The 13,566-nt window shown below is 39.3% G+C and overlaps 3 protein-coding genes across 6 annotated transcripts in view; 2 read left to right on the top strand and 1 right to left on the bottom strand.

Annotated features, from left to right (window-relative positions):
• The first annotated feature begins 2,322 nt into the window (after positions 1 to 2,322).
• On the top strand, positions 2,323 to 6,095 carry LOC103142089 (kinesin heavy chain-like). The gene is made up of 11 exons (XM_007557961.2): positions 2,323 to 2,776; positions 2,864 to 3,022; positions 3,165 to 3,267; positions 3,361 to 3,411; positions 4,235 to 4,288; positions 4,382 to 4,435; positions 4,545 to 4,604; positions 4,695 to 4,759; positions 4,871 to 4,916; positions 5,664 to 5,713; positions 5,799 to 6,095. The coding sequence occupies exons 1-11, from the start codon at positions 2,730 to 2,732 to the stop codon at positions 6,013 to 6,015; spliced, it is 906 nt and encodes a 301-aa protein (XP_007558023.1). The 5' UTR covers positions 2,323 to 2,729; the 3' UTR covers positions 6,016 to 6,095.
• Positions 6,096 to 7,899: 1,804 nt separating this feature from the next.
• ptrh2 (peptidyl-tRNA hydrolase 2) lies at positions 7,900 to 10,218 on the top strand. Its single transcript, XM_007557960.2, has 2 exons — positions 7,900 to 8,029; positions 9,422 to 10,218. The coding sequence occupies exon 2, from the start codon at positions 9,429 to 9,431 to the stop codon at positions 9,939 to 9,941; it is 513 nt and encodes a 170-aa protein (XP_007558022.1). The 5' UTR covers positions 7,900 to 8,029; positions 9,422 to 9,428; the 3' UTR covers positions 9,942 to 10,218.
• A 1,457-nt stretch (positions 10,219 to 11,675) lies between these two features.
• cltca (clathrin, heavy chain a (Hc)) overlaps positions 11,676 to 13,566 on the bottom strand; it is a 28,193-nt gene continuing 26,302 nt past the window's right edge. For all 4 annotated transcript variants that reach the window (XM_016674306.1, XM_007557958.2, XM_016674307.1 and 1 more), the window contains 2 exons: positions 13,390 to 13,465; positions 11,676 to 12,950 (listed from right to left, as the gene is read on the bottom strand). In XM_016674306.1, the coding sequence (XP_016529792.1) occupies positions 12,817 to 12,950; positions 13,390 to 13,465 (210 nt within the window). In that variant the 3' untranslated portion in view covers positions 11,676 to 12,816. The remainder of the gene's footprint in view (positions 12,951 to 13,389; positions 13,466 to 13,566) is intronic.

Genomic DNA, 13,566 nt, shown 5'->3' with positions numbered 1-13,566 from the left:
GTCTAGAAAGGGTTACAAAGACATTTCTTAGACTCCTGGACTCCATCAAAACACAGTGAGAGCCATTACCCACTAATGGAGAGAACATGAAACAGTAGTGAATCTTCCCAGGACTGGCTGGGCTATAAAAATGAGCACATTAACAACACATCCAGAACAACATCTAAAGTACTCCAGTCCTTGCTGCGATAGTCAAGGTCAGGGTTCATGAATCAACAGTAAGGAAGAGACTGGGCAAAGATGGCTTCCATGGGAGAGTTGTGAGGGCAAAACCACCGATGGCCATAAAGAACATGAAGAGCTGTCTCACATTAGTCAAAAACAGCTTGATGTCCACAAGACATTTTGCAGAATATTGAGTTGATTGAGTGGACAAGGGGTGTGTCCCATTTAACCCGACACGAAACTAAGACTGACATCATGAACTCTGTTCCCAAAGCAAAAGTCCTGAGGGAGAACATCTGGCCTAAACAAAGGAATCTGAAAAGACAAATAACCAATAAAACATAACTATGCCAATAATATCAGCACTCAAGAACATTCATTCACCTCGGCATGCTGAATGCTTGAAGTGGTTTCACCAGCAGCTTTTTGCAATCAATTTTCTGATCATTTTCGACGACATGTTTGAACTGTTTAACAGAGCACCGGACTTCCTTACCAGTTGATCGTTTGCTCTTTAAGCATGGGGGCGGGGGGAGAAATAAAAATTACACCGTGATGTTACTGCATAACCAACCTACTCTCCTGGCAAAGTAGAACACATGCACGAAACAAAAAAGTGGCACAATATACCAATCACAGGAAAACAAACAATACTGCTTTAGTTCTTCATGTTTAGACTCAAGAGAGGAAGTTTTTCAGACAGCTCCACATATGTGGTAGAATAAGAGTGACAACAGCTTTGCAGCACTGGATTTATCCACAGTTTCTGCAGTGCAGCAGGGCCACACCTGGGTTTCATTAAACAAGATCTCAATTCTGATTTTCAAACTTATGGAAAGACGAAAACAGTGACGAAGGCACTGACTGCTTTATAAGTTTTACCCCATGTGTGCAGAGCATGCATAATGGGGTCAGCAGAAATGAATATCTTTAACTGTTTGAAAACAAGAGGAGGCTGATACGTGGAGCAAGTGTAGCCTCTGCTGGCTACACTTGAATCAGCGCCACTCAAGTCAGATCCAGTTTCCATTTCCTTAGAAACTTCCTGTTATGGGCTCCGAGGCGAAGTTACTGTAAGGTTGCCGAGTGCATCTGAAATTAGCGTTGGATTTAAAAGCGGGTGACTCAGAGCAGAGACCATTTCAGCGAAAGCTTCGATTCACCCGTATTTTCTTTTGAGTTGGCTTTAAATAGGCCGGACTTTCTGGTGGTTGCAATTTGTTGCATGTGTTTTGGATTGTTCCCCTACTTTAGAGGTCAGGTTTGAAAATTAACATTTTTACATAGCAATCATAAGACAATGAAAGCAAATTGACATAAAAATGTGATCCTTTACTGTCACATGTAGAAGCTTACTGGTTTGTTTTAGATATGGGAATTTGTCGCTCGGTTCATTAAAACCATCAAGCTTTTGGCTCACGGATGATTTCTCAACATTTTGTGCTGCATAAAATGTAAAGCTAGATTTGGAAAAATAAGCACTGATAAAAAACATTCACATAGTGACACAGAAGGCTACAAAAATACATTTAATTTAATGTAAAAGAAAAAAAATGAAATGAGAGATTTTCACTACTTTTTTTGTTTTGTTTTTTTAAATATTTGTGTCCATTAAAATTGTACAAGATTTGTGTGCAAATTCACCATGAAACTTAAAAGAATTGAGATTTCTAAATTATAATTTTCATATTAGAATTACATTCTGAATTATAAACACTACCGTTTTATTTAAACCAGTCCAAAAAGTAATGTTGCTGTTTGAGAGAGCAACGCAGCTTGAATGTTGGAAGAAGAATAAATAAATAAATAAATAAATAAATAAATAAATAAATAAATAAATAAATAAATAAATAAATAAATAAATAAAATTGTTTGCTAAATCCACAAACATTTTAAATAAAACTACATATATGACCAAACTCTCAATGTGAGTATAAAAACAACTTAGTCAACATACACATTTCATTTGAGAAATTCTCTTTTGGGATAAACAAAGTATTTTAAAACTGCGCTGGTTCTACTACTGCCACCTACTGGTGTGTTTGTGCTTTACAGTTTCACCACAAAGTATGGGACATGTTTCATTTGACATCAAATCACTGTCTTTGTGTCTCGTTTCGCTCCTACCACACCTGTAGTCTAATTACAGATTAATCCTCACTTCCCTCAACAGGTGGCAGAGTTAGCCAACCCTTGACTCCTTCAACGTAGCTCAACGCAAAGGCGTTTAGTTTTTATAAGTGAAAAGTTTTAATAGTGTTCATCAACTGTGCAGCCACCCTGTTGCTCTGCCTGAGCAGTTTATGAAAAACACCCATGTGAGGACTTATTTTCTAGGGTATTAACAGTAGAAAAAGAGTTCATGTTTGGATTGTAACCCAGGGAGATTAATTTGGATTTCTCAGCCATGTTTAAAAATCCGGATGCAGCTGTGAGGTCACGGGGAACGGAACCGGGCTCGGTGAAGTCACAGCGCAGAGCAGATTGCAATTGAGAGAGGCGAGCAAAGGTCAAGAGTAGGACAGTGCGGTACACCTTGGACAAACGCAAACCGGGGAAACAAAATGGAGGAAGCTTACATCGTCGTTGATGAAGAGGCTCCCGCCGCTGTGTGAGTGCCCGGTGAAACGGTACGCTTGTTTTGTTTTGTTTTAACTGAATGATGATCAACTTACATACATTCTGGTGTTCTGTGCAGAGAAATCAAAGACATCGGCAAACGATATGATCTGGCTTTAAAACAACACAGGCTGACAAAGGAGCTCTATGAAAAACTAGTCGATCAAGGCCAAATCACGGAGGAGCTGATGGGAGAAATGGAGCAAGAAAATCAAAACCTGACCAAGAAAATCAAAGAGTAAACTCAATTAAACTTTTTTGTTTGGTTGGTTGTTTGTTTGTTTGTTTTTTACAGAAACCGTGACATAAAAATGACAAGAAATCTAGTTTCTATAACGAGCATGATGTTTCTCTTGAAGAGCTGTGTTATCGTTTTTCAGGTTAAAAGAACAGATAGAAAATGAGAAGACATCAATTGAAAGGAATAAAGAACTCATGCGGCAGAAAGATTTAGAAGAGAAAAAAGTTAAGATTATAGAAATGGTGAGTGATTAGCCTTAAGCGTGTTTATTACAGTTCTGGCAGACACCAGATTTACTTGCACTGATGCCTGTTGTTTGACGTTGTTCCGTGTAGGAAGATTATCTGGAGAAGATGAAGGAGGAAAATCAGCAGCTGGCTGTTGAGGTACAGGAAGATTTCTCACAAACAAAGTGTTGAGAGATACTGACATCTGCTAAGGGCTTGGTAAATTCTGACACAGCATTAAAGACTGCAGGGAACAACATCATATAAACATGTAACCAGGGCTGATCCACGACTCAGTTCCTCTAGACTAGCCAGCAGCAATTAGCAAACACCTGGTGGAACTGTGTTGATGTCATTATTCTCAGTGCAACACTGGCAAAAATGTTATTAAAGGGTTAATAGAGGAGTGACTTGATGACTTCCTGAAGGCGGAGTTTCAGAAAGAGCAGGAGCTTTTAAGGAGGGAGAGGCCCGATTTTAAGGCACTAAATATTTTTAAACTGTTTTTAAATATAGTATTTTATAACTGAAGGTAACATAGTTACGTGATTGTGCTATAAAATGGCAGTATGTGCCTAGATAATAACAATAATAATAATAATAATACTGCCACTTTAACAATAACCATGCGGGAAAGATTATTTTGTACACTTTTACCAACTCATCAACTAATTTAAGTCTTACATTTTGAACCATTTAAAACAAGTCATCTATGCGGAAACTGTCAAATTAAATTTAACAGTATTCCTGAGTTTAACAAATTTCATTCAATAGAAATTCCTGAGGCCCCTAAATAGTGGCTTAGTGTGTGTGTGTGCGTTTAATATATATATATATATATATATATATATATATATATATATATATATATATATATATATATATATATATATATATATGCGCCTTGGGCTGGACCTGCATGTAACCGATGTGAAGTTATTTCCATCCTCTTCTGAAACGCTCTCACTCTGGTCTGCTTCAGCTGGAGGAGCTTTCAAAGCACCATCAGGAGGAAACAGCTGAGAATATAATCAAGGTGAACTTTTACTTCATTTCAGTTCATGCTTGATGTATTATTTCTGCCTCTTGGATGGGTCACTTTTCTTCTTTGTTTCACTGAACAATAAAGGAAAACCAGAAGATCCTGGCGGCCCTACATAACAAAGACACCCAAATCGAGAGAGTAAGAATACTGCCATGAATAATTCTAGCTATGAAGAGTTAATGAGCTTCACTTTTAACATGACCAAGTTGATTTCATGAAAATGTTTATCTGAGCATCTTTCCATCAGCTGTCTGAGATGGAGTGTGACAAGAAAAAGAAGATAGAAAGACTTGCCGACATCATTGAGGTACCGATGACGAGTACGACTCTGTGACAGAATCTTTAAAAGCTGGATATGATCGTCCCCGTGACATTTCGGTGTTCGATTTTTCTGCAGGAACTCAGAGATGAAATTCACCTCCTGGAGAAAAATCTGACAGACATTCAGGAGGAACAGATCCTGTGAGTACCGACTTGTCAGCTCATAATGGGAGAATGAGTTTGTGAAGCTTTGGATTCTGCAATCAGCTAAATTCGTCTCGTCTTCCATCCTGTTTTTCTTTGGTTTTACAGAACGGTGGTGAAATATGAACCAGTCCCAGAGGTCCTACATTCAGTGGTAAAGATAATATACGACTACGAATCTACATGCATCAAGAAAATCCCCCCTTACTGAGATTATTTCTCTTGAATGGCCGTTTAAAATCATAACCATGTATTACACTAAAACTTTAAAAGCTTCTTATATTAGTAGGTTGCTGTAATTCCTTCTTGTACTTTAGTACTGCATGTGATCACTGTTTATAAATATATATTTACCTGAGAATTAGAACATTTTTAATTAGATTTGTTACAGCTTCGCATCAGTGTAAGTCAATTAAAATAAATTTAAAAGATTAACACAGCACATACGGTCTCAATCTGGAATTTTTGGGATGATTGGATTTTCTAAATGAGTTCCACTTCATAATTTCTCTTTGGCTTCACAATTTGACTAACATTTTAGCACTTATTGAACCTCTGGAGATTGTCACCATCCTCTTCATGGCCGTGGTGGGAAAAATAAGTAGCATCTTAAGTCAGATGCTTCTTCAAATTCACTGTAATACAGACTGCTAGAGGAGGTCCTTCCTGCCATCAGCATGTACAACATCTGAACGAGTTGGATTTAATTTCCCTTTGGGATCAATTAAGTATTTTTGAATTAAATTAATATTTTTTTTCTAAGACTGACAATCACACAAAAACCTGAAGATGGCAGTGCCACTGCTATTTGGCCTGAGTGTTTTAAAGTAGACCTGATGGACATCCACATGACATCGCTAACATGTGAGGCTAATGCTCCAATCTGCTGCTGTCTTTGCAGGAAGAAGATGACTACAAGGATCACTTCATCTCTGTAACCTCTAGAGAATGGTACTTATATCCTACAATACAGACAAAAAAAATAAAATTAAACCCAAATCTAATTAAAATGACTAATTTTAATTTATTTTTTTAGTCCGGTCAGCTGGCCGAAGTATGGTGCTAGGATCCTGCAGAGAGGAGTCAAGGCACTAGGATACATAATCCTCTTTTTCGTCCTTTTTGTAGTCATTTTGTTATTCCTGGCGTCGAGCTTCAACGTTTCTGATTCGAACTGCAACTTGTGGTTGGTAGCATTTGAGTTTCTGGAGCCCTACGGAGAACTGAGATACAGTGTTGCTCCTGTTTTTTGATCCACAGACATGGTACAGGCCATGGGAATGGACAAAAAAAAAGAAGAAATGGGTTAAAATAAAACCGTAATAAAATTACAGCTTCAGTTGTCTGAGTGCTTTATGTGGTAGTAGAAGATTAATGCACACACAGAACGTGAGATACAGTGACCCAGGACTGATGCCGTTAAATGCTGTAAGAAAAACCACTGAGATTCTTAAACACCCTCACGTTTCCCACAGTGTGCTAAAAAGTCTGGTCTCTCTTCCACTTACTGTGTTTGGCCCCTCCTCCCTTCTTCCCTTCTCCTGCTTTTTCTTGAAGCCTGTCACTGGTTTGTCCCTCCTTAAGTGCCTCCTGCCTTGTGGGCTTTGTCTGCTGTTCAGCTCGTGCTCTGGATACAACACAGATGTTACCTATTTGATGCTCTTCAATCTTGAAAAAACTTGACTTATGTTACAGCCTTAATGCAAACTGTATTAACATTCTTTCTCAAAATTGTTCACACAAATATCCCATTATGACAATGTGGTTTTCTTTTCTTTCTTTTTTTTTCTTGCTAATTTATTAAAAATAGAAAACCAAAACATCAAATTTACATATTGTTTACAAATTACCAGTGGTGTGATTAGTCCGCACTCCCAGCTTTTTCTAAAGACATGAATAAACAATGCTTAGCCTGGAGGGATGGAGTGGGGGGGAGGGAATAAAGCTTGGCGGGCTGCCAGGCTTATAATACGCTCAGGAAAACCCTGTTATTTAGTTGTTGCTGAAATACTGCTATAATAACAAACTGGTAAACCTCCATCCATTCATTATCTAAACATGTTTATTCCTGCTGGATCATAAGGGGAGCTGGTGCCTATCTCCAGCAGTCATCGGGCAAAAGGCGGGGTTGCCACAGGGCTACTAACGAACAATAGCAATGAAATAATAACAATAATAAATAGCTACTCAAGATTGGGGTCACAAATAACCAGTGTGGTAAAAGTTATTCATATCTTCAAAAGTGTCATTCGGTAAATAATGACACTTTTCATACAAAATTGCTCTAAAAGTTGCATTGAAAGTCCACTAAAAGCGCCAACTTTGTACTAAAGTGTCATTATTTACAGAATCATGGAAAGTTGGCACTTTCAATGAACTTTTAATGGAACTTTTAGAGCAACTTTGTATGAAAAGTGTCATTATTTACCAAATGACACGTCATGACAGGTGTAGACATTCATAAAGACTCCTTCATGTTCATGACAGATGTTATGTCATGTTTATGACAGTGTCATGTCAGTCTTATGCACACCCCTTCAAATAAAGTGTTACCATTTATTTATGAACGCTACAAAAGTACCTCTAGTTGTTTTGTGCTGCTAATGTGATCATTGTGAAAAATGATCACAGTGACCTAATATAATATAAATATAAACCATCACAGTGATTTATATTTATATTAATATAACATGCTCTTAATAGAGCATGTTATATTAGGATGTCATAAATATGAAAAGGAGAGAAGATATATGAGGAGAGAGTTTGAAAGTATTAAGGAAAAGGTTAGTTTATTAGATATTTTGAGGAATAATTTGGGGAGTAACATACAAATAACTATTTGATTTTTAAAGAAAACTAAATTATTTCACAGAATTTGATTATAGTAGGTGTGTTTGTGAATGTGTGTATGATATAGATGGCTAGAATACAAAGTTATGTATAAGTAAGTATATTTGAATATGTGTGTGTATATATGTGTATTTACATGTATAGGTAGGATTTATTATTTTTTTATTTAATTTAATTTTTTTCTGGTAGAATATATATATATATATATAGAGAGAGAGAGAGAGAGAGAGAGAGAGAGAGAGAGAGAGAGCAGTAATGCTAACAGTTTGTTGCCAACCGCCAGTAAAACCAAGAAGAAGAAGCAGCTATGAGCAGCAGGGGGCAGCATGGGGGAAGTCAGCTCCTGCTAAACTCCAGAAGAAGAATCTGCACGATGCAACTTCTTCCATGCTTTCAGTCCCGCTCATAGAGTTTCAGGTATGAAACATTTTCTCTGTAAATAAGTTCGGCTTACAGTTAACGTTTTGAATCTTTGTAAAGACGATCATACGTCAGAGGCGTTCCGGTGTATGTAGTCTGGAAGCTAACTAGGCTAACTAGGCACGGCTAGTTTCTGTTTCAGCTTCCAAATCAGGAGCTGCTTGTTCATTCATGGACTAATCCAATCCTTAATAAGTGTGCTGCTCTGTGTTATCAAATCTGAAATGACCTGAAGCGATGAGAGTTGTAGTTATCTTCAATTAACTGTGACGAACCCCATTCATTAACAGAATCTGCAAGTGGAAATGATAAAATCACTTAATACATTTCACCTTCAGTCATAATTTAGCAGTGTTTACCCCCAGCTGTTTAGTTTTCTGTTGGTGTCGAACAAACTAGTTCAGGTTTGAAGAAACAAAGTATTACAGTTTATGACCTGGAACATGTCGAGAAACTAGATATTTTCTACCTGCTGCTCGTTGTTATCTCGTCTCCCCAGCTCCGTTAATGTCGTGTGTAAAAAGACCACTGTTCAACTGTTCAACTTCACAATCGACCAGTTTTATTCGAACAATCGAAATGTATAAAATCACATCAACAGCTCATCAGAAACCAAAGCCGCAAAGAAGAAATTAATTACCTTAGAAAAATGCAAAAATACGAAGACCCTAAAACAGCTAATCTGAGCTGTTTTAGCTAAATTACTTTTACATCAAGGCGTGTTTCCACTGTCTGGTGCGTTCTAACGTTCAGTTTAGAGGTGGACTCAATTTCAAACAGCCCGTAATGACGTGTTGCTGTTTTTCTCGCCAGAGACCATGCAAGTATTTACCAAGGCCAAAGGATGAATCTGTCCACTGTCTAAGCTGTCCTCCCTGCGCACTATTCTGCGCACTATCCCAGGGTATGAACAATAGATGTGTTCATTTTCATACTGAAACATTTTACTCAAGAAAGCGGGACCACAGTTGATCAGCTGTCTGTGTTTTTCATCCCTACAAACCGGTTCCTGAACCGCACAGAGCTCTCCTGACTTCTGACCTCTGACCCAGGGCATCAAACAGCAGAGTTTGATTGGAAAAATTAGCACACGTTTCATATGATATCTTCAAACTCAAAGGAATGTAGGAACATTGAGTATCTGGAGTAGAATTGAAGCGTTTCAAACTTTTATCAGATAAATAAAGGATTGATTTATTTTACTGTCTAACAGGAAACAGGAGACTTGTCCATTGTGACCTGGAACCCCTGGAGTGGAGCTGTTTGGGGCCACTATTTGGTTGTTTTGGGCAGCGCTTACGTGGCGTTCCTGTTGCCTCCCTGAAGTTGCAGCTTGATTAAAAGCTGCCTGTAACGTAAACCTGAGCGTGTTCCTGTAACTGTCTGCAGGCTGAACATGGATGCGCTCTACGGTCCCCTGGGCGTCGCTGCCGCCGGTCTGGGCTGCGGACTCTTCCTCGGCTGGCACCTGCGGACCCGCCTCAGCCCCGCGTCCAAGAGCCCCATGAAGTCGGAGGAGAAAGGCTCCGCCGAGGACAGCGTGATGGGAGAAGGCGGGGAGTTCAAGATGGTGCTGGTGGTCCGGAATGACCTGAAGATGGGCAAAGGGAAGGTGGCGGCCCAGTGCTCCCACGCCGCAGTGAGCGCTTACAAGCAGGTTCAGCGCAGGAGCCCCGAGCTGCTCAGGCAGTGGGAGTACTGCGGCCAGCCGAAGGTGGTGGTGAAGGCGCCAGACGAGGACACCCTGATGAACCTGCTGGGCCGGGCCAGGGAGGTGGGACTCACCGTCAGCCTCATCCAGGACGCAGGAAGGACTCAAATCGCGCCCGGCTCTCGCACCGTGCTGGGCATTGGCCCCGGTCCGGCCACGCTGGTGGACAGCGTCACCGGAGACTTGAAGCTCTACTAAAGTTTTGTTCATACATATATATATATTCATTTTTAGGACAAGATTTCATCAAAACTGTTATGAATTGAAATGATCTGTGCTGAAGATACTTTTTACGCAGCACCTCTCCGAGTAAAGCAGAAAGTGTAAGAATCGATTTGTTTTGTTTCTGATCGTAGTTTTCAACGTTTGAGTCGTTCTGAACCTAGACGGTGAAGTCGGTACTGGCATTGCATGTCGTTTCTACGACAGGATGTGATTACAGATGTTTGTTAAATAAAATAATGGGCTCAGCATACAGTCATTTGTCTTGCCAAAGTCGCACCGATCCAGATCCGATACCAATCCAGACATGAGGCTGAGGATATTTTTCTAAGATTATAAGTTGTCTTTTTTCAGTCATGTAACATTTGTGGCTTATGAGTTTTAACAGGGCAGAATTTGGGCAAGAACAAGAATGGATCTTTGGATAATTATGGTTGCGCAACATTAGTTGACTCTTACTACTGAAAATAAAATAACCAAAGAAACCTCTGTAAACTATGGGAGACTATTTGGGCCACTGGGAAAATAATCAGGTTAACTCAAAGCAAAAATGCACAGAGGAGATATAAATGGTGGCTTTACCCAAACATTTTGTCTACAGTGACATGAAATCAAAGCTTTAAGATTAAGGTGACAACCATTTTTTACTTCCAGTACATTCCCAAATGTACCAGCAGAGGGCGCCAGATCCCTATATTTATATTTTTATGGAGGTAGATGGAGAAAAAGTTTTGTGCGCCATTCTAGGATTAGCGTCATTTATTAGTCATTTCAAAACTTAAACTCATTAAGCGGTGATGCATATCAAGCGTTTCTGTTAAGAATGTATCTTGGAGATGAAAACTCAAATATTTATCAGAAAAAGATACAAGAGTAATACTTAAGTATGATCTAAAAATATCAGGAAAATTGCTAGCTCCCATAGAAACGACGAATCACAAAAACGTAAATTCTGAAGAAGCTGGTTGTTCACGATACACTGTATCCACGCACGATTATTGGAGAGTTGAGTGGAAGGACAAAAGTGCCATAGAAAACCCGCACAAGCAATAACTTTTGAGAAAACTGAAGCAACGCCAATTCCAGTTTGAGACAAAATTCACAAGGTTAAGAGTTTTAAGACTCTTAAAACCAAACGCAGCCATTTATCTAGACCTTCTAGAGCACTTCCTGCTTCTTCCTACTGATTAGTTTTAACATGATGCTAATCATTTTCCAGCAAGACTTGGCACCTTTCCACACCATCAAGGTACCAAATACTGCCCAAGTGACCATGATGATGTCCTCTATTGGCCACCATAGCGATTTGACCAGAACCTTAAGGAGAACCTATAGGGTACTGGGGAAAAATAACAAAATGCAACACCAAACCCAACAACACAGCTATCACAGCAACATGGACTTCCTGCACACATCAGGCTGATTTCCTCCATGCCACATCGATGAAGTAATTCATGCAAACTTTGAATAAAATACTGAACAGTTTCCAGTAGCTCAACAATGCACAAGTGATTTTTGGGTTTTCATAAGCCACAAACCAGAATTATCTCCATTTGAAACTCGGTAAACCAGAGTATTATAAAGCAATAATCGGATGCATAAGTAATCCCTAGTTTGGGGTCATGAGCACATTGCTAGAATCACACCAAATATTAGCTATGGAAGGAAACACACTGGTTAGAAAAACTAACAAAAACCAGGACACCACTCTTGACAAACAAAGCCTTTATTTAATTTTTTTAAGTGGAAACAAAACTGCTGTTTCATTCATTATGATCCTGATTATGCACAATCAAGTATCGTAAGTGCACAATTTAAATCTAAGGTAATTTAGATAATATAAGGAGTTAATGATTGATTTTTCTGTATACAAGCAAGCCTTTAGTAAAAATGTCAACCCCCCCAACGTTTTGACAGTTTCAGATTTGGATGAGTAGGTCAACTGAAAACATTAAATGAAACCACAACAGGACACAAGAAAGTGTGGAGCAAAAGAAAAACAAAAAGAAAAAAGTCTCCTGCAGGATCGGCAACAGTGACCAAACTGATGCAAACCAGAGTAGGACAGGGGCATGTTAGTCACACACAGGTCTGCAGTCCCTCCTGAGGCAGAATGGTCCCGTGTTAAAGCAGTGTGTAAAGCACATGGAAATGTTTTCTGAGAAGAACTGAGTTTAGAGACTTCTGCATAGGCTTTTGCTGGAAAGAATCAAACTTTCCTGTACATCGTATGGAAAATAGTCTTAGATTTTCTTCAACCAAACAGCCCTGAAGAGGGAGCATGGGGACCAGTAAAACGTAGTGTTTCAGGATTATGGTCGTGAAAGCAGCAGTCTGATGTTGCGAGAAAAAAAAAACAAAAATAAACACACGAAGCAAGTTTTGGTGTCTGAATATACTACAATTCAACGCATTGTACAGTGGGACAAAAACGAAGCTGCTCACACGAGGACAGGAAAAAGATTCTACATTATCTTCTCACTATAGAGTGCAAAATCAGATGCTTCAACAACAGACCGTAAATCTGAGAGAAGAGAACTGGCTCTCCTCGCAAGCCCACCCATTGTACATTAACCATGTCCCCATTCAAATAAAATACAAGAAAATTAATCTAGTCAATACGGAATGTGAGGAAATTAATCTGATTTAATCTTTTTTGACAAACTGAAAAAAAAACTGAGTCCTTCATGACAGTTTCAAAGGAAAAGTAAAAAAGAAAAAAAAAAGTAATAGTTTGTCAGTATCATCTCCCCGCTCCCAGTAGAGGGCAGAGAGGCGATAAAGGTGTGGTGAAGGACTGTTGGGAGACGGATGGAGCCTGGATGTGGACAGACGGGAGGCGGGGGGGTCTTCACATGCCGTAGCCAAAGCCTGGCTGAGCTGCTGGCTGGGTGTACCCTGCAGGGGCCTGGTAGCCGTAGCCATAAGCTTGCTGTGGGGCCACGGGGACGCTGGGGCCTGCTGTCAGCATCAGCTGAGGTGTTCCTGGAAAACAAAAAACAAATATCTAAACCAGTTCAGTTGATCAAATGCTAGCCATCTTTTTTTTTTTTTTTTTTTTACTCTAATTTGTTTTATTTTAAATTTCAGGGTTCCCCCAGTGTATTATAAGCCTGGCGGGCCACCAGGCTTTACTTGCCCCACCAGGCTAAGTGTCATTTGTTGATTTTAAATGTTTTTAATTCACCAGTAACAAGACATATTAAGCTAGGTTCATAATTTAGGTTTAAATTATGATGCCTGCTTGTGCACCTCTGAATTTTTGTATCTTAACATTTCTAAACAAAAACACAGTAGGCTGCTGGGAGTCCAGTCTTTCCAGGTTTCCTGGGGGAAAGCCTGAATTTTAATTGAAAATCCTGGATAAGAAAGACTAGCAGGAGATGAGTAAGGCGCTCGTGTCGACAGGGATGACAGCCGTTACCGTAGACGATGGGTTGTGTCTCTGTTGCCTGCTCCTCCTCTTTTCTTACGGATTCTGAGGTTTCAAGCTTGTCGACCTGCATTGCAGAGAAAACATTTAGTGCCAAGTCTAAATGCTTTGCATATTTATACAAAAAACATGCTAGAAATAGGAAAATAAGTCTATATAAAGCAAATA

The sequence above is a fragment of the Poecilia formosa genome, unplaced genomic scaffold (assembly GCF_000485575.1).
Source record: "Poecilia formosa unplaced genomic scaffold, Poecilia_formosa-5.1.2 Scaffold93, whole genome shotgun sequence".
In the NCBI taxonomy this organism is placed as follows: domain Eukaryota; kingdom Metazoa; phylum Chordata; class Actinopteri; order Cyprinodontiformes; family Poeciliidae; genus Poecilia; species Poecilia formosa.
Note: the sequence above shows the minus strand (reverse complement) of the source record. Positions and strands in the feature narration are given on the sequence as shown.